The following is a 20740-nucleotide window of genomic DNA, read 5'->3' as shown; positions in this document are numbered from 1 at the left end:
TTTATATGTAAATACTCCATTGTTTAACTTAATTTTTGCACATACATATTATTTACGAATTTATCTCTGACTGTTTATTAATGCCTTGTGTACTGCTGTAACCTTCTCTGATGCACAGTGTGACCTTCGCTGTTCTTTGTGCCAATAAACCACAACCAACCATCCAACCAACCAACCTCAGTTAAATCACCAGCAAATTGATTTTCTAATATAACTGGGTAATTGATAGAACACTAATATACATTCTTGTATATTAGTGATCTCTCAATGGTCACTGAAGATGCTGGCCACTCAACTTCTTTGATAAAAAAAATTCCTAAAATTTGTTCCAAGAATACAAGACGTAAAACTGGCATCCTTAGATATGGTGGTTAATTTTGACATTGTCTCTTCCTCTCTCCATGAATATTCCTCATACTGAGACAATACAATTTCTAGCTTAGGAATTTTCATTAGATATTCAAATCCATGATCACATCTGGTGTTACTTCACATGAAAAAATAAACTAGACAAACAAGTTGATGGAACTGCAAATGGACTCACCATCACCTCACCTATCTTTTATACTTTAGAATTCCTGGAAGAAAGAATCCTCTCTCTTCACCAAAGCCATCTGTTTGGCTATGCTACACAGATGATGTTTTTGCAATCTGGAAATACGCAAAGCCAGAATTCCATTCATTTCTACAAAAAATCAGTAATCTGCATCCTTGAATTAAATTAACATTGGAAAAAGAATTATCAAGAGGAATTTTCTTTCTTGATGTACATATCACATGGGAACCTGATTGATCACTTTTGACTTCTGTCTACTGAAAACCAACCTTTACCCGATGCTGTATTCATAATTCTTCTGCCCACCATACAGCTCAAAAGAACAGTATTCTAAAATCCTTAGTGTCTAGAGCACACAAAATTTGTTCCTCCAAAGGATCTGAAACAAGAACTGGATCAAACAAACAGGTTTACTAAATGGCTACAACCCCAAAATAATTAACAATCCTCCTATACAGCATTGGAGAGAAAAACGAGTCCACAGGACTCGCATGCCCTATATTAAAGGCATTTCTGAATGTGAAGCAAAGATTATGAAACAATAAACATCGCTGTCTTCAAGCCCATCAGTCAAATTCACAGTCTATTACTTTGAATGATGGACAAATTAGAAGAACCAGTTGTAAAACATATTTCTGAAATATTCATCAAGACCATATCCATCTTGTGAAACCAAATAAATCTGGCCTACTGCAACATGGAATTGAAAATACTAGCGACAATTTCCAATGTAAAAATACAAATGTTTATTCAAAGAAAGTGCTGAAGCTCTACTTGACCATACCATGATCGCAATGATTGCCTTAACATCTCTGAAGTTTGGGCAATTGTTATTCTCAGCCTGTATTAAATAAGTTGTATTTTATTTTCATTTTATTTTCATTTTATCTTCAACCCAACAGTATTTTTATTCTAACAAACATGTGATTACATATCAAGAGGGTTTCTAATGTAACACATGTGCTCTTTTTGTTTCTTTTGTTCAAATTCCTCACTCTTGTCCTTTGCTTATACCAATGATACTTATGATATGTAAGATGAAATATTTGTACAATAATAATTTTTACCATGGTACACTTGTGATTTTATAACTAATATACATTGATCTTTTCATCATCATCATCATCAAATTTCTGACATGTATACCCTCAAGGGGGGTGTACAGGATATGATAGTACTGTATGAAAAACTTACATCATTACTAACTTCCTATACAAATTTTCCTCCAAATCAATCTGTTACCTGTCAAGACTCCAACATTATTAGGTCTTATATTTCTGCCTTCTAATGTGCTTTTTTATTGTATCAGTCCACCTACATCTTGGTCTTCCTCTGGGTCTTTTTCCTGCCAACATGGCAGAGAACACTTCTTTTGCTAATCTTCCTTATCCCATTCTGTTTAAGTGACCATACCACATGAGATAGGTTAACTCTGCTAACACATTCCAGGATGCTAACAATGTCAAGTTCTTTTATAATATCCTCATTTTTAATATGATATTGCAATTGATGCCATTTGCTCATACCATTAATCTTTCTCAGGACTCTCATATCTGGATTACCTGGTTATTGAAGAATACCCTGACAAACAGAAATAAGGATATTACACTTCTTTATAAGATTGATATCTTATAAATGGGTGCTGAACACTATGGTTATTCAGCACCCATTTATAAGCATCCAAGACCAAGTGTCCATCAATACTATTATTGATGGACACTTGGGTGCTTAAGGGTCAAAGCTATATAACTAAGAGGAGACCTCCATATAGCCTTTAAAGGAATGCAGAGAACCCACCAGGGCTTCTGACCTAATGTCCAATCCTCACCTTATCATGGTGCACCCTGTTAAATATCTACCTGGATACTGAACGAACGAGAATAGGCTGGCAATTTGGGATTTAGGTGACCAAATTGTATTCTTATTGGCTTAAACCAAAATATCAAATGAGGGTACAACATGACAGAATTTCATGCCTGCTGGGATGTTGCCCAATTAAACAAGGCCCCCATTGTTTTCGTCAGGGAACCAGGGCAAACAGTGAAAAGTCAGCTACTGGAAGAAATCCTAAAACCCACCCCAACTCAACATCATCAGAGTTCAAGATCAGTACTATCAACATAAGAAGCCTGAATGGCAAAGAATTGGAGCTAGCTGAGGAATTAGATAAGTACGAGATCGACATAATAGGCGTGAATGAAACAAAAAAAAGCAAAAACTGGTGAGATTTTGCTGAGCAATAAATACAAAATGTTATATTCAGGAAATGACAATCAAGGAAAAGAAGAAGTAGCCATAGTATTCAACACTAAATACGAAGCTAATCTTCTTGATGGCAGGCAGTCTCAAGTAGAGTGATGTGGGAAAATGTGGGAATTTGAACTACTAAAATATATATCTTAGTAGAACCCAGAAGGTTCTACTAAGGTAAAAGTGGAGGAATTTTTTGAGGTTTTAGAGAAAGCAACTGACACAATGAAAAAGGAAAAGTTGGTCCTTGTTGGGGACCTAAATAGCAGAGTAGGAAATGATTGTTAGACATACAAAAATATTTTGGGAAAATTTGGAGAAAAGAGCAAAGCTAATAATAATGGCAAATACCTGTTGGATTTCTCCTCAGGACATAGACTAGTTATTACTAACACAATGTTCCAACATAAAAATGTGCACAAATTCACATGAAGAGAAGAGAAAAGAAATAAGAAAAGTCTCATTGACTATGTTATTGTTGATAGCGATGCTTTCTCCCTGGTGCAGGACACCAGAGTGTACACAGAGGATTTGAAATTGGAAGTGATCACCATTTAGTCTTGAGCAGGATAAAATTGAATTTCATATTGAAAAGAATAACATGTAAGAAAGTTTTAAAGTGAATAAAAGTTGAGCAGCTCTCAGATGTAAACTGTAGACTAAAATACACAAACATTATTCAAGAAAAAATAAAAGATTTTGAGTACAGGAACCAAACCTTGGAGATTCAGCGTGCAAGCCCTGAAGAAAACATTGTTTGATTCAGCCAGTGTAGTGAGGTTGTCTGGAAGGATAGAAAAATCAGAACTCCATGGTGGACACAGGAGGTTAAAGACCATCCCAGTGAAGGAAAAGAAGAAAGCATATCAAAAGTTCCTGACAAATAAGTCAGTTTGTGCTCTTAGAAAACAGAGACAAATGTAAGAAAAGCTAAACTCTGTGTAAAACTAACTAAACAAAAGTCATGGGAGGACTTTTGTAAGAACATAGAAAATAAATATCAAGAAGGTGGCAAGATATTCTGGAGGTTGTTGAAGAAGCTTACAAATGGAGGAAAGAGTGCTGTAAAGGGAATTAGAGATAATAAAGGTGACATGAAAACAGGAGAAAAAGTTATCCTTGAAGTATGGAGTAATTACTTTGAAAAATTGCTAAATGAAACAAGCAGTGATGACAGCACAGTGATAAAAACACTGACCAGGCATACAGTCAGGAATACATTAATATACTTAGTAGTAAAAGACACCAGAAGCCTGAAATGTGGAAAGGCAGTAGTAGATGATATTCTACCAGAAATGCTCAAGTATGGAGGTATAAAAATCTCACAGTGGCTGCACTGCATAGTTCAGAAGGCCTGGACAGAGGGATGACTTCCAGATGATTGGAGTACAGCTCTCATAGTATCCATATATAAAAAGGGAAATAAAACTGAACGTAAGAATTATAGAGGTATTTCCCTACTGAGTGTTCGTGGTAAGATATATGCAAGTATACTTGAGAAACGGTTGAAAAGGATTGTGGAAGAGAAGCTTGGTGAAGAATACAAGCTGAATTCAGGCCAAATAGAGGCTGCCAGGATCAGATTTTCACTTTATGACAGATAGTTGAGAAATGGAAATATAACAAACATCTGTATTTGAATTTTGTAGATCTGTAAAAGGCATATGACAAGGTGCAAAGAGAGAAGCTATTTAAAATGCTACAGTTATATGGTGTCAGTGGGGCATTATATCAAGCTTTTGGGGGTTTATATCAAGTCTTTAGTTGAGTTGTAAGTCAGCACTTAGAATTGAAGGAAGTACAGGAAGGTGGTTGAATGTTAAATCTGGAGTCAGACAAGGATGCACATTATCCCCTCTGTTATTCATTATCTATATGGATCACATTATGAAGAAAAGTGGTATTAAACCTGATATCAAAATTGGAGATGTTAATGTCAGCTCTTTGCTTAATGCAGATGGTGTTATACTTCTAAATAAATCTGCTATGAGTCAAGATTCCCTGACTAAATTGAATAACTTTTGTAATAGATGTTGTATGAAGATCAGCATTAAAAAGACAAAGACAATGAAAATAGGCAGAAACATTTGAAAATATCAACTGCATTGTGAATGGAGAACCTATAGAACAAGTAAAAAATTCAGCTACTTAGGCACGATGTTTAGTGAAGATGGTATATTAAATATGGAGATAGACAACAGAATCAACAGAGCTGGTATGGTAGGAAGTCAACTGAATAAATTTGTATGGAATAAGGGAGAAATTAGCCAAAACACTATATTAGCTGTATACAAGACAGTGTTCAAACCAATTTTAACTTATGGATCTGAGAGCTAGGCCAGAAGTAAAATACTTTACCAAAAACTGGAGACCATAGATATGAGAGTCCTGAGAAAGATTAGGGGCATGAACAGATGGCATCAATGGCAATATCATATTAAAAACGAGGATATTAGGAAAGAAATTGACATTGTCAGCATCCAGGAATGCATTAGCAGAGCTAATCTCAAGTGGCATGGTCACTTAAACAGAATGGGAGAGGAAAGATTAGCAAAACAAGTGTTCTCTTCTCTGCCAGGTTGGCAGGAAAAAGACCCAGAGGAAGACCAAGATATAGGTGGATTGATACAGTAAAAAGTGCCTGAGAAGACAGAAATATAAGATCTGATAATATTGGAGTCTTGACAGGTAACAGACTGATTTGGAGGAAAATCGTTGATAGGAAGTTAGTAATGATGTAAATTTTTCATGTAGTACTATTCATATCGTGTACATCCCTTGAGGTAATATATCAGGAATTTGATGAGATGATGATGATGATCTGGACACATGTGCAGATCTGGTTACCTTGTCCCCAACAAAGGTACAGGAAGGAAGGAAGTAAAGTAAGGAAAAGGTGCAGAGGATCTAAATGATAGATTGAAGGTTTGTGAATTAAAGAAATTGACAGGCAGAAAAGTGGAGATACAAATTATTTAAATAGGATGGATAGAGGGGGAAATTTTTCAGTGCAGGACTAGTATGTGTTGGTGGGGGGTGGGGGAAAAGAACTAGTGTCATCCCTGGAAATTGAGCAAGGGTGTAAGGACTTTGTTTTTAAGAGAGTAGTGAATGAGTGAAACAATAAGTTGCCAGATTAATTAATTAGGTCTGTTGTGGGAACCTTGTTGATCAGTGAGTTGAGGGTAGAGAATGACAGATATTTTGTGAATGTTCATTAGCACTTCGTGAAATGTTTAGGTTTAGGGCCTCCCTCTATGAGTCTACAAACTCCATTGAGTGTCTCTGTAGTAGTGGTAATAATAGTGGTGGTAGTAGTAATAATAATAATTATTATTATTATTCAGGCATGTCGATGGAGTTCAAAGACCAATCACAGGAAACCCACACTAATCACACATTAGCTATCATTATTACTATTAATATACAGGTGCCTCCATGGAGTCCGAAGACTCATCGTGGGAGACCCAATCTGTTCTCACAATCTCTCATAACTCTCCTTGAACCCATTAACAGACAAAGCACTCGCAACTAACTCAGCTCATTCCACTTATTGACAACTCTCCAAGAAAAAAATCTAGTCCTCACACCCTTACTAACCACACATTTATTCAACTTCTAGAGATCATCCCCTTGTTCTGGTCCCTCTAGCCAAGTGCTGAAACATTTCCCCTGCATCTATCCTGTAAAATCCCTTTAAGCAATTTAAATGTTTCTGTCATATCCCATCTTTTTCTCTCCTATCAACCAACTGCTACAATCCACACACCAATTTATCCTCATAGGTAGCATTCCACAGGCCACTCACCTCTGAATCCTCTCCACCATTTCCTCATTCCCAAAACATCCAGGGGACCAGACTTGAGCACAGTAATCCAGATGTGGGCTTATTAAAGCCTTATAAAGAATGGGCTTTATGGGCTACCTTAGCAGCCTTAGCAATATGTTGTTCTCTGAATTTTAAATCTCTGTCTACCACCACCCCTAAATCTCTAGCTTCATCTATTTCCTGGAGTACAGTGCCATCAATGTACTACATGGCTTGTAATCTATTAAGCCTGAAATACATAACTTTACATTTCTCCACATTAAACTGATACCAATTATCTTTTGCCTACACCGACAGCCTATTTAAATCATCTTGCAAGCTCTCCACATTGCCTTGATTAACTATTACTCTACCTAATTTTGCATCATCAGCAAAAATAGCAACTGAATATTTCCTTTCAGGTTATTTCCTATATCATTTATGTACAAATTAAACAGCAATGGTGCCAGCACTGAACCTTACGCCACACCGCTAGTTATCCGTTTTCACCTCAATTCTGTCCCTCTGTACACCACTTTTTGATATCTGTCCAGCAGCCACCCTCTTATCTACATAACCAGTGTCATATCCATCTCCATTTGTTCTAATTTGCGTAACAGAGTTCCATGCGGTATTCTGTTAAATGCCTTTGCAATATCCAGCAAAATCAGTGTGTAACTATTTCCTTTATCCAACTCAGCTGTTACTCTATTATAAAAAGTCAGTAAATTACTAAGGCATGACTAATCCTTCACAAAGCCATGTTGACCCTCATACAGTATCATATTTTTATCTACCCATTCTTGAATGCTTGTGTAGCTCAGTGGAAGTGGCGCTTCTTGGGTTCAAATCTAGTCGCTGACTATAGGAACATTTTCTAGGCCTTTTTTTGACCTGTTCCCGAGTTACTCAATCTCTGGCATGGCAAGCGGGCTTTTTTTCCTGAAAACTCCAGTTTCCTGTATACTCAGGAAAATCGACCATCGAACCCACACCATTTTCACACATTAAAATATTGTGTTAGGGATCACGAGATGGCAGCACTTGTTAGCTGTCTCTTCACACATGCCAATTAAATTCATGATAGCCTTGGGTCAGCTATCTCTGATAGGCTACCAGTGGAGACTGAACTGCCCACTTTGTTTCTAAAAGTTACATAGGGCTAAAATCGGCCTAACCTTCTCCCTATATGGGATTAAAAGGTGTTAACTGATTTATTTTTTCTTGAATAATCTTTTTGACCAATTTTTCAAGTACTTTTACTACCACACCAGATACTGATTGGTCTAAATTTGCCACTGCAGTCTTAGAACCTCCCTTATGCAAGGGAATTATTTTGCTCTCTTACCATTCCCTTGGAATCCTACCAGAGCTGAGACTTAAATTAAAGAGCCTAGACAAAGGCACTGCCAGTTCCCTTGCACATTCTTGAAAAACACTAGCTGATATCCCATCTAATCCCACATCAGTATTTACATTGAGATTCTGCAATATCCTGAGAACCTCGAATTCATCCACCTCTGTCAGTGTCTGTCACATAGATTAAAGCAGTAACCTCATTAGGATGATAATCCCTTCCAAAGTGATCACTCAGTAATTCAACTATTTTATCCGCTTCTGTCTCCTCGTGACCATTATCACTCATTATGGTTATTCTTCCATAGTCATTCTTCCTCTTACTTGCGACATAACGAAAGAACTCTGGGATTTTCTTTGGCATGCTTGGCTAGATTCTTCTCATATTCTGATTTTGCCTTCCTTTCCATCCTAGTCACCTTTCTTCCCTGAGCCTTGTACTTCATGAGCTTGCTGGTCACCTATCTCTTTATATACCCTCCACAGCATTTTCTTCTTCAGCAGCTCGTGCTTAATGATATTACTCATTCATCTAACTCCCTGATTAACCCTCCTTACCCTAGGTATACAATTTAATACTGCTTCCTCTAGATGACCTTGAACTATATCCCATGCACTACTAACATCCTTACTCTGCAGTGTTTTATGTTATGGCACAGATTTAAGCTTCTTCCTAAGCTTGTCATAATCACCTGCCTTGTAGTTCTACATATATCCCTTCTTGACAGAATATTCCTCATGTTGTACAATCTCTCAGTTCAAGACTGCATGATCACTTTCTACCAACTGGAGTCAATGTGGTCGCCTCGGTTATGGATAACTCTTCTGACCAGGTCCAATACTGTCCCAACCCTAGTCCTCTCTATCACATGCTGCCGTAAGTAATTATCTCTTACTAGGTGTATAAATTCTATTTCCTTCCAGTCTGTATCCCCATTGAAGACCCCCCCCCCCATAATAATAATAATAACCTACGTTCATTGTATGTACTCAATGTGTGTCTTGTGGAACATCCAGATCATCTGTGGAACTCCCTGGCCTATAGCCACAACCAACTCTATATTTTGTCTTACTGACCTTAATCTTGCATCAGATTGTTTCAAATGAACAGCCACCCTCCTGCCTGTCTCCTATTCTTTTTGGCTGCAATTCATCTGCTATCATCAGCAGTATCCTCCTCCCATCCTATCTGCTCTGAAAATACTAACCCTTCACATTCAATCCCTGTAACTACATCATCTGCTGTTAGCCAAGTCTCACTAATGCCTATAACTTTTGGAGAGGTCACACCAACCAATGCAACCCCCCTCCCCCTTGTTCCTGATACTTCTGGCATTAGCATATAGAAACTGCACCATCCCTTTAGTTCTCCACACACTTTTATTTCCTGAATTGACTATCCTATTCAATATTTTTGCTTGATAGACTAGATTCCACATTTGGTCATTCTTACACTCACTCACTTCATGGGTGCTTTCACACAAACTCACCTATTTCCACCTTAATTGCTTAAGTTTTCCTGAATTTGCTCTTCAGCAAGCTTGATGAACAAAGCTCTCTCTAGACACCTAACACCAAAACCTTTAGATGCTGTCCATCAGCATTGTAAAAATCCTTTCTGTCAAATACAGATCAACAAATCCTACATCATTTCTTCTGCACAATCTATGTATAGACTCATTGGCTACCAATGCCCTCCTCCTCCTCTCAGTTTGTCTTTATCATACAATCATAAATTGCCTCTTCTAACAACTCCTTCACATCCTCCCTCATAGAATACTCCTCTCCTCTAAAATCATTTGTACAATCCAAGACAATCATTTTCTTCAGCTTATCTCTTTTTGCATCCAGATGGTGTGGCTAATATCGTGAATTTTTGCACCCAGAAAACAGGATTTTGTCACACTTTCATTAAGTACCCCCTGATCATTGAGTTTCCATACATAATTTTCTCCTTAACTTGTTTTTCTTGTTTGTTCATTTGGCCTTTTTTACCCCTTTGGACCACCTGCTTTCTCTTTTTAGCCTTGCTAATCTCTCTTGCTGCTTCTGCAATTTTTCAATTTTGCACTTAGTCCTATGAAGGATAACATTTAAGCACGCTATTTCTCTTTTCACCAATTTGCTACTCTTTGAGCAAATATAGTTTTCATATCCTTGTTAATCACACTCTTAAACAATTTTATTGATGATTTCCTATGTTCTCCCTTTCTTCATGTATTGAAAAATTTCCTCAGCCCTGAAAACCTTTAATCTATGCTTGGTATTTAGTCTTCATTCGTAAAATAGCTAAATCAAGCAAAGCTAAGATATGATCTAGACATTCACATTTCAACTTAACAATACCATAGGCAAATGAATTATAATATTAATGTATGTTACTATACTATTCTAATTTTTTACTTTTTTTTTTCTCTTGAAGAAGCAGCCATAAGGAATGCAAAGCTACTATAGTAATAAAAATTGTTTTATTCTGGAACACATTCCAGATGATTGTACACCACAGAAGTTTCTGAGAAATGGTTATAACTTGCTTACTTTGGTTATTCAGTTATTTATCAAAAAAGGAAATGAAAAAAAAAACAAAAACAAAAACTGTATTTGTTCAGTAATGGGACATGCACATCACACTGTGTTTTGAAGGAACTGAACTCTAGACACATCTGCCAAGGTTGTTGCTAATTGCTGAATGATTCCATGTCTTGTTACTAATACTGTCATTAAAAAAAAATATACAAGACTTAAAAAATTAAATATTAGCTATAATTCTCATTTTTGTTTAGTTATTCAGTTATTATGTGTTATTCAGTTATTCAACTTGTTCAAATTTGTTTTTCAGCAGTGTGTAATGACAACATTAATGCTTTGATAGCTGAAATTATGTTGGAAGTTTTTTTTTTGTTTTCTTTTCCCACTTGGTTAGGCTAATAAATTTTGTTTCATCCTTTATCCAAGTGTAAGCAAACAAAGTTTGTACCTGAAGTATCTTCAGGACTGAGGCAACTCATGGTAAAGGTGGACCAAGCTCTCATCACTACTTGTCTTAGTATCTCCCATAATGTAAAGCACATCTCCTTGTGGATATGTATAATGCTATGCATTAGAGGAAGACCACTACCCAGACCGGTTTCGACCTTTATTGAGGTCTCGTCAGTGGGAGTCAGATCTAGAGGTGGTGATACTAAGGTGGAAGCAATGGAAAGGTCATATTTACCTATTCGAGTTGCCAAAAGGTGTCTCACCTTATTATTAAATTACTCGGAATTTAGAGAAAGATGTCGGAAGTTTTTTTTTCACTTGGTTAGACTATAATAAATTTAGTTTAATCCTTTATCCAAGTATAAGCAAACAAAGTGATGAGAGCTTGGTCCACCTTTACCACAAGTTGCCTCAGTCCTGAAGATACTTCAGGCACAAACTTTGTTTGCTTACACTTGGATAAAGGATTAAACTAAATTTATTATACATTATTTTAGTATTGTGAGTGTTTTAGTATTGTGTCAGTTTGTATAAAATAAGCATATGCCTTTAATAAATGCATTCATTTTTTAGCTGGTGGACTCTTGAATTTGAAACCCCTTCGCAAATCCAGTCTGCAGGATGTTACAGGTTGGGAAAGAGGTGTTAATGATAGCAGTACTGGAAGTACTCGTTCAGATAGCCCAGGTGTTAGCATAATGGGATTGCAACCTTGTATTTTACCTGATCCTCCCAGACTTATTAGTGGAATTACCAATTCTGTTACTGATGGAAATGGCCTATTAACTCATACGCATGTACAGCTGAGTCGGCAACAGTCCCCAAATTTTCCACCATCTGAGCCGCCACCACCACCACCACCACCTCCAAGGGGTGTACCTGGTCCACCTCCAACACCACCAAGAGGAACAACTCCACCACCTCCATCACAGTCACCATTTGGTGCTACAGGACTGGTAACAGGACAAGTACAACATTTTTTAAAACGGATGTCACCGGTACCTCAGATATCTGGTCGACCTCAACCAGTAAGTTATTGCTCTTCTGCCAGTTCTACACCACAGAGAGGAACAAGCCCTGTTTCTTTTGGAAGAATGCCATTAGCTATTTCAAATATTGCTCAGGCACAAGCTCAACAACAATTAGTACAGCAGTTTCAGGCTTTAAGTCCTTTTCCTAGTAGTAGTACATCTTCATCTCCACATGCTGATCCACCTCCTCCTTATCCATCTGGTTCTACAAACAGTCCTGGCAGTTTGTCTTCACTCTATTCTTCTCCACCACCATCATATGCTTCTTCTAGTTCTGGTCGCCAGAGTCCTACACCAACAATTAGCAGTAGCGAGTATTCTGTACCTCCAATGTTAAATTTGCACAAACGTACTCCTCCACCTACTTTTCCATCATCTCCTCCATCTAGCTCTCCTCAACCTCACATGTTTCATCCTACTTCTCAGTCTCCGAATAATACATCTTCTGTTGCTTCATCTACAGTAGTAACTACCAGTGTTTCTCGGCCAGCTGCTTTACAAGCATGGAGTTCCAGACAGGCTAAATCACAAAGTCCAGTTATTATGCAGTCTGTTAAAAGTACACAAGTGCAGAAACCTATTCTTCAAACTGCTATTGCACCAACATCACCACCTGTAAGTGTTCCACCACCTACTTTTTCATCAACAGTGGTATCATTATCAAATTCACCTGTAACCTATGCATCCTCTCTTCAAGGGCAAAATGGCAGCAATCTTTCCAGTCCTAGTATACCAAGTACTTTAGTTCATTCTTCATCTGTTCCAACATCTGCTGTCATTCAAACGCATTCTGTCCATGCAGCAAATTCAGTATCACAAGGCTATTCTCAGTCAGTGCAGAACCAAGCAAATAATGTTCAGGGTTATTCTTCTGGCCAGAATCATTCATCTACACCACCAAGCTTTTATGTGAAAGCACAGGTCAGCCAGACTACAACTGCCTCACAGTATTCTACTGCTGCTCATGCACAAGCACCGAATTCTCTGCCATATTCCTCTCATCCTCCACCACCGCCTCCATATAATTCAAATGGACAGCATCCAGAGACACCATCAACAACTGCTGTGAATTATGTAACCCCTCCTCCTCCTCCCCCTCCATATGCTTCATCTGCTCAGACTGTTGCACGTCCTGAGATCAAAACCAATGTAGTTAATTCTTCATTGTTCACAACTGTTCCAAGTTCATCTTCCTCAAGACAAGATTTATCTCCTAGTACGCCTTACTCATCACAAGGTGTGGCTCAGGTATCCACCATACCAACTACCGATCCTCCAAGTTATGCTACTAGTGTTGCTGCTCTTGCTGCACAAAGAGCAGCAGTTGCAGCATCAGTGCTCAACAATAATGTGCCAACAGTAAGCACTTCTCAAGCTCAGAACAGGTTAGGTGGTATTTCCACAACAACTTGCACAACATCTGAACTTGTTAGTACTGTAGAAAGTATATGTACCTCACAAGTTACAGCACTGTCAGGTACAAATCCAAACTTTGCTAGAGACATTATTACCCCAGGTCAAGGTGATGCATATTCTGCTTTCACATCTCATCATTCACCATTACAAAGAAAACTATCTCCTGTTGCTATGGATACAGCAAGTTCAGCTTCCAGATCCGATTCCCCTGTATCCCATGCACTCAGTCAATCCCCGGTGTCATTCATGTCAACTGCATCTTCACCTTCAACACAGTCAGATTCAACACAGGAATCAAGACGAGCTCCCCCTCCTCCTCCTCCAGCTTACAAAATGGCACATCATTCACCAATTCCTGCAAGAAAGGTGTTATCAAAAGAAAAAGAAGAAGAAAGAAGAGAATCAAAAGTGAAGAATTATTCACCTGAGGCATATAAATTCTATATGGAACAGCATGTAGAAAATGTATTTAAATTTCATCAGCAACGGGAACATCGGCGTCAGCAACTTGAAACAGAAATGGCAAAAGTTGGTCTTTCTGAAGAGGCCCAGTGTCAAATGAGAAAAATGCTTCATCAGAAGGAATCAAATTATATTCGTTTAAAAAGAGCTAAAATGGACAAGTCAATGTTTAGAAAAATTAAAACAATTGGAGTAGGTGCATTTGGTGAAGTAGCACTTGTTTGTAAACTCAATACAGATCATCTTTATGCCATGAAAACTCTCAGGAAATCTGATGTCTTAAAGCGAAATCAGATTGCTCATGTAAAAGCAGAAAGAGACATATTGGCAGAGGCAGATAATGAATGGGTTGTTAAACTTTATTACTCATTTCAAGATAAAGATAATTTGTATTTTGTTATGGACTATATACCGGGAGGGGATCTTATGTCATTACTTATAAAATTTGGTATTTTTCAAGAACCACTGGCAAGGTTTTATATAGCAGAACTAGTTCTTGCTGTGGAAAGTGTACATAAAATGGGCTTCATTCATCGTGATATTAAGCCTGATAATATACTTATTGATAGTGATGGCCACATTAAGTTGACAGACTTTGGGTTGTGTACAGGATTCAGGTGGACCCATAATTCCAAATACTACCAGAGAAATGGTAAGTATTTACTTGTACCATTGCTAATTTTTTCAAACAGCTTTCAGTTATTTTCAGTTAATATTTCCATTTGATAACTATTAGCTTATCATTACCTGGCATCTCTGTGGAGTTCTAGAATTCATCAAGAGAGGCTGCTTCACAATTTTCTATTCTGCTTTATCCACAATTTCCTTTCTCTCCCTTGCCACACATTTCACTCTTTTTCAGTGAATGAACTATGTTAATTGTGTTCTCAGACCAGTTTGCCTGGTTTGCATGGGGGGGGGGGAGGTATTTCTGAAAAGGAAACCATCAATTTCTGTATGAGACTGGACTGGTTATCTCACCTTCAGCTGAAAAAGACTTATAAATGCTCCTTATTCCCAAGATTTGAATTCAAGTCATTTCCACTAAAGAATCAAACATTGTTTTTCTGACTGCATTGTGTAATTAATAAATTTTTTAAATTATATAAATTAAAGCATAACAGTTATCTTAAATAATAAATATAGGATAATTGTTATGCTAAATAACAAAAAAGCAGAAAAGTATTATATGTTACTGAAGTTTTACAAAATAATGTAATCAAGTAATTTATAAGCTTAATCATAATCTCAAAGTATGGCATATTTTTGAATTCTAAGGCACTGCTGATTCAGTCAGAAGTGCCATAGAAGAACGAAATATTAGAACACAACAATATTGGAGTGCTGACAAGTAATAGACTAATCTGGAAGAAAATTGTTGATAGGAGATTAATAATAATGTAAACTTAATCGTGTAGTGCCATAATAGCCTGAACACCCATTGAAGGTATATATCAGAAAATTGATGATGATGAGAATTTTAAATATTTTAACTCTCTCTCTCTCTTCAGCCATTTTCAGTCCACTGCTGGATGAAGGCTTCCTCCAGTTCTTTCCATCTCTCTCTCTCTCTCTCTGTTCCTGGCTATGCATGACCACTTATTTCCCAAAAATTTTGACAGTTTGTCACCCCATCTTCTTTTAGGACATCCTCGGCCTCATTTTCCTCCCTTTGGAATCCACTTCATTAGTATGGTGGTCCATGCTTGTTTTCTCTTCTGGATAGAGGTCTGGCCCATTTCCATTTTAGTTGCTTCTGGTAAAGAATGATGTCTGTGATACGAGTCTGACTTCTTGGTGATAATGAGAATTTTAAATATTTTAACTCTCTCTCTCTCTCTCTCTCTTCAGTCATTTTCAGTCCACTGCTGGATGAAGGCTTCCTCCAGTTCTTTCCATCTCTCTCTCTCTCTCTGTTCCTGGCTATGCATGACCACTTATTTCCCAAAAATTTCGACAGTTTGTCACCCCATCTTCTTTTAGGACATCCTCGGCCTCATTTTCCTCCCTTTGGAATCCACTTCATTAGTATGGTGGTCCATGCTTGTTTTCTCGTCTGGATAGAGGTCTGGCCCATTTCCATTTTAGTTGCTTCTGGTAAAGAATGATGTCTGTGATACGCGTCTGACTTCTTATCCGGGTGTTCCATTTCTTATCTTTTAATGTGATGCCTAGCATCAATCTCTCCATTTTTCTTTAAGTTATTACTAGTTTATTTGTCAGTGCTTTTGTCAGAGTCCACGTTTCTCAACCATATGAGATGGCTGGACATATACGTTGGTTAACATTTTAACTATTGAACTAAATTTAAATCTTTAATTTACTCTAAACCTGATTTTTGGTATATATCTTTCAAAAAATAAAAAGATCCTTGTTTAAAATATCTAATCCATAGGGAGATTAAAATACAATGCATGCTGTGGTAAATGTTAGATTCAGTTTATCTTCAGCATGTTACTAAAGCAGTATTGTGGAATTATACACCAACTTTGCTGGAATGCTTTTTGTTAAACAAGGAAGAGTTGGCAGAAATCTATCCCACGTGTTGTAGGAATTATTCTTTTTAATTTTGACAGTGTTACACGAGTTTTGGTTTGATTGTTAATCATAGCTGAAGCAATCAATATGTTAATTGCATGTGTTATCTTTCTGGGTTGTCTGTTTTCAAATGAAAAATGCAAAATGAAAATAAAAAAAATCAAAACTTGGGAAGGAGTTGGAACTCTTTCCTTCTTGTTTGCATCATCCTTGTGACTGTGCTTGAAAGGTATGGTGATACAATCAAAAACCTTAACCATACGCATTCAAAAAAAACCAAATTATTCACATTTATGGTTGAAGTGAATAGGAAATTATTATCGATGCTTATTGATAGAAAAACCTGGAAAAACATTTCCTCTTAGTAAAAGTACAAGTACAAGTAAAAGTACAAGTAAAAGCTTTCACTTTGGTTGAGATACATAAATGACGTCTTTGTCATCTGGAAATAGTATTGCTGAGTTGCATGATTTTCTTCTGTCTATCAACTATTTCTACCAAAAAATGAAATTCATTTTGGAACTGGAAAATGAAGGAAAACTATCTTTCCTGGATGTTTAAAAAAAAAAAAAAAAAAAAAAAAAAAAATTGAAGGAGGCTTTTCTCTTAGCATAAACCCACTCATCCTCATTGCACCATATTATCACAAAACTAGGTATTATACATATGCTCAAAAAAAAAAAAAAGAAGAGCAATCTGTATCACAAGAGATGGCAAAAAAAACTGAAGGAAGAGAATTATTATCTCTACTCCAACTGCTTGTGTACAACAGATATTCTAAGAAAATCGTACAAAATTTACTATTCTCTACTCCTGCTCCACAATAAAATTCTGACATTCACTACAGATCCCTTACACTAGTAGACTTTTGCTCAAGATCGCTAATCTCTTCAAATCTCATGACATAAGAGTGGCCTTCAAGCTCATTTTAACTATATGCGGTTCCTTTGTTTGCCTAAAGAGACCACAACACTTTCTACAAACATCCCAGGGTTTATAATATTCTATGTTCTTGTAGCCTTTTTTATGTAGAAGTTTGGAAATTAGACAGAAAGAACATATTGGAGATGTTAATAACAACAGAGAAGACAGATCAGACCTAACTTTTCATTTTTCCCACATGCACGTACACACACATCATAACATTGAATGGATAAGAGCTCCATGTTTTACATAGAGGACAACTTAATGGCTTGCAACATAAAATAATCTACTATGATTGTTCGTTCTAAAGGCGCACTCAATAGGAATCAAGGACTGATCCTGTGCGATATTTGGAAATCACCAATTAGATCTTTCCACATGTCAGACTTTAACTTTTTAGCCAACTATCTTGGACACATTACTAATTAATAGCTAACCCTTGCCAGCTCCCACACTCCATATTGTTTCTGTTTCAACTTACGTTGTAGCAGTTCCTACATGTTCTGTATTTTAGTAATGCTATAGTTCATGTTAGCCTTTTATTTTATTTTGGTTCGTCCTAACCCAGAAGAAGCCACAAGCATCTGTGGTGAAGCTAGTCGATTTTTATTATATTGTTAAGGCCAAATAAACCCAATGTATTTCTCTTTAGGAAGGATATTATTATATAGGTATCTGCATGGAGTCAGAAGACTCATCACTGGAGATCTGTTATTCACATACCAGCCATTATTCACACAATACCTATCATACCTCTCCTTAAACTCATGCACTGATGATGTACTCACAACCACTTCTGGCAACCCATTCACTGACCTCCAAGCAAAAAATCTGGTCTTAACACCTTTGCTAACCACACTCTTGCACAATTTCTATGGTTGACCCCTCATTCTTTCCCTTCCTGCCTTGTACTGAAAACAGTCTTCAGTGTCAATCCTATAAAACTCCTTTAATAACTTATATGCTTCTATCATGTCTCCTCTTTTTTGCCTATCAGCTAGGTTTTGAAGCCCACAGACCATCCATCTGTTCTCATAGGGAGTATTCCGTAGACCTGCCACAATCTTTGTCACTCGCTTATGGATCCTCTCCACTACTTCTTCATCCCCATAGAATCCAGCTGTCCAGATCTGCATGCAGTAGTCCAGATGTGTCCTTATTAAAGCCTTATATAGGGAAAATAACTTCGCTTCTCTATCCCTGCTTGTTAGTGTGTTCTTCAACAACCATGTAATCTGATGTGCTGTGTGTTGGCTGCCTTTGCAATATGCCCTCTAAACTTCAATTCCCTGTTGACAATCACCCCCAAGTCCCTGGCTCATCAGTTTCCTGCAGTTCACAAATATTTAGTAGAATATTATAAGCCTCTGAAATTATGGAGAGTGATGATAACAGTGGTACAATAGGTGTCTGCTTACAGCAATTAATTGGGACCAAAAAAAAAAAAAAAAAGTGTCATGGTAAGTGAATTTCATGATCAGTGAGCAATGGACTAGTTTTTTTTTTTTCAATAAAAATTACCTGGTTTGTTACTTTATATTGCTATTATAGAGGTGCTTTAATAAAGGATATGTGAAAAACTGTAAATTATACTTTAATAAAAAAAAACTGAAACATTTGACCAAAAAAATGTAAATTTTTTTTTTTTGGAAACTTGCTTGAAAAAAACAAACTATTTTATATTCAAATACAAGTGTCCATTGCATTCAAAAATAAACTTGAAAAATATAACAAAAAGTATAATTAAAAATGTGAAATTGGCATGTAAACCAGCCATTCTTTCAGCTGCAATTTTTAGATGTACTAATTTTGCTTTGGTTTGTAACAAATTCATTAGTACCACTTTAACATTTTTGTGCATGCATCATAACTATATAAGCAATTCATCAGTTCATATAAGAAATTTCAAGTTTCATCATAATTTCTTAGTATTTTCTCTTTTCTTGCTCTTTTCTCTATCCTGCAATTCAACTTCTATTCTCCTTGGCTGGAGCTAATCAGCTATCATCAACAATACTCCTCCCCCCATTTTATTCTCTCTGTCATTCCTGAACACACTATACCCATCACATTCAATCCCACTAGTTATATCATCTACAGTCAGCCATGTTTCACTAATATATATAACCTGTGGTCTGGAAGTGCCAACCATGGCCAAAAACTCTTCCTTCTTGTTCCTAATACTCCTAGTATCAGTGTACATGAATTTAAGACCCCCATTAGCCCCAACCCTACCTTGATGCCTTATATTAACTATCCCACTCAGATTTGTTGTCCTTATTTGCTCTGGCATATTATATTCATTCTTACATTCAACTGCCTCCATAAGGACTGTATATCTACTCCCCCCCCCTCTTAACAAATCTAGTTTCCCTGAATTTGCACATCCACTACATTCAGCAACACTTTCTCAAGTCTTCTTACACCGTAACCATTCAAATGCAAGCCATCCATCTTATATAGATCCCTTCGCCATCAAACTCACTCCACACATCCATAAATTCCACACCACTCGTCATACATAACCCACGGATAAAGTCATTCGCAATTATGGCCCTCCTTTTAAACATTTCACTGTCATACCGTGGCAAAAGACTAATCATTCTAACTCTCTCACTCTTTTCTTTTGCTACCTCAAACAATTCATTCAGGTCTTCTATCATTTCCATTTTATCTCCTTTCAAATCATTCGTACCTGCCACAACAATCATTTCTTTCACCCTTTCCTTTTGCTCTCTAATAGACTCAGTTACGTCCTTTATGGTCGCACCAGGTTGGTACGATTTTGTCAAATCCTCTACTAACACACCTCGTACTAACGAGTCTCCATACAGCACTCTATCCTTCATTTTGTTCATGTTCACATTCATACGTCTATTTTTCCTGTCATACCTTTTATTATTGGTTGGTTCATTCAGTCTACTTTTGTTCATGCACTCTAGCTGCTGTTTTGCTCTTTCTATCGCACTATTCAACAACGCGATCTCACTCAATGCATCTATCTCATCTTTTTTATTCTCTGAGAAACTATTTATACTATCATTCACACTTTCTACATTCACACTCTCACAATTTTCATGTACAACCTTGCCGTTTCTTGTCATATCCCTATTTCCTTCATTCTGAAGGTTGACAAAAATATCACACTCACGATCCGAAATACACTTCAATTCCTCATTCTCCCTACATTTTCTACACACATTCAATCCTTTATTATCATCTAACCACACTCTGACCGCACTCCGCAAAGCGTACATTTCACAGCTAGTACACTGACTCATTTCTTTTATACTACCGTTCTTTGATAAGGATGGCGAACCTTCATTACTGGCCGCCATTTTCCTTCGCACGTGCCATGCTTATTTGCAACGTGTTTTGTCAAATTATACGTTATAACACACTAAAAACAGACGCACTAAA

At 37.0% G+C, this 20740-nt stretch overlaps 1 protein-coding gene across 4 annotated transcripts in view; it reads left to right on the top strand.

The window, feature by feature from the left end:
* The window catches only part of LOC150094254 (uncharacterized), a 266325-nt gene that overhangs the window by 191762 nt on the left and 53823 nt on the right, over window positions 1-20740 (top strand). For all 4 annotated transcript variants that reach the window (XM_090411777.1, XM_090411776.1, XM_090411778.1 and 1 more), the window contains one exon: window positions 11523-14510. In XM_090411777.1, coding sequence (XP_090267903.1) covers window positions 11523-14510 — 2988 coding nt within the window. The remainder of the gene's footprint in view (window positions 1-11522; window positions 14511-20740) is intronic.

The sequence above is a fragment of the Typopeltis vanoorti genome, chromosome 22 (assembly GCF_054136105.1).
Source record: "Typopeltis vanoorti isolate ZY-2024b chromosome 22, IOZ_Tvanoo_1.0, whole genome shotgun sequence".
Classification (NCBI taxonomy): domain Eukaryota; kingdom Metazoa; phylum Arthropoda; class Arachnida; order Uropygi; family Thelyphonidae; genus Typopeltis; species Typopeltis vanoorti.
This window is presented reverse-complemented; position numbering and strand designations above follow the sequence as displayed.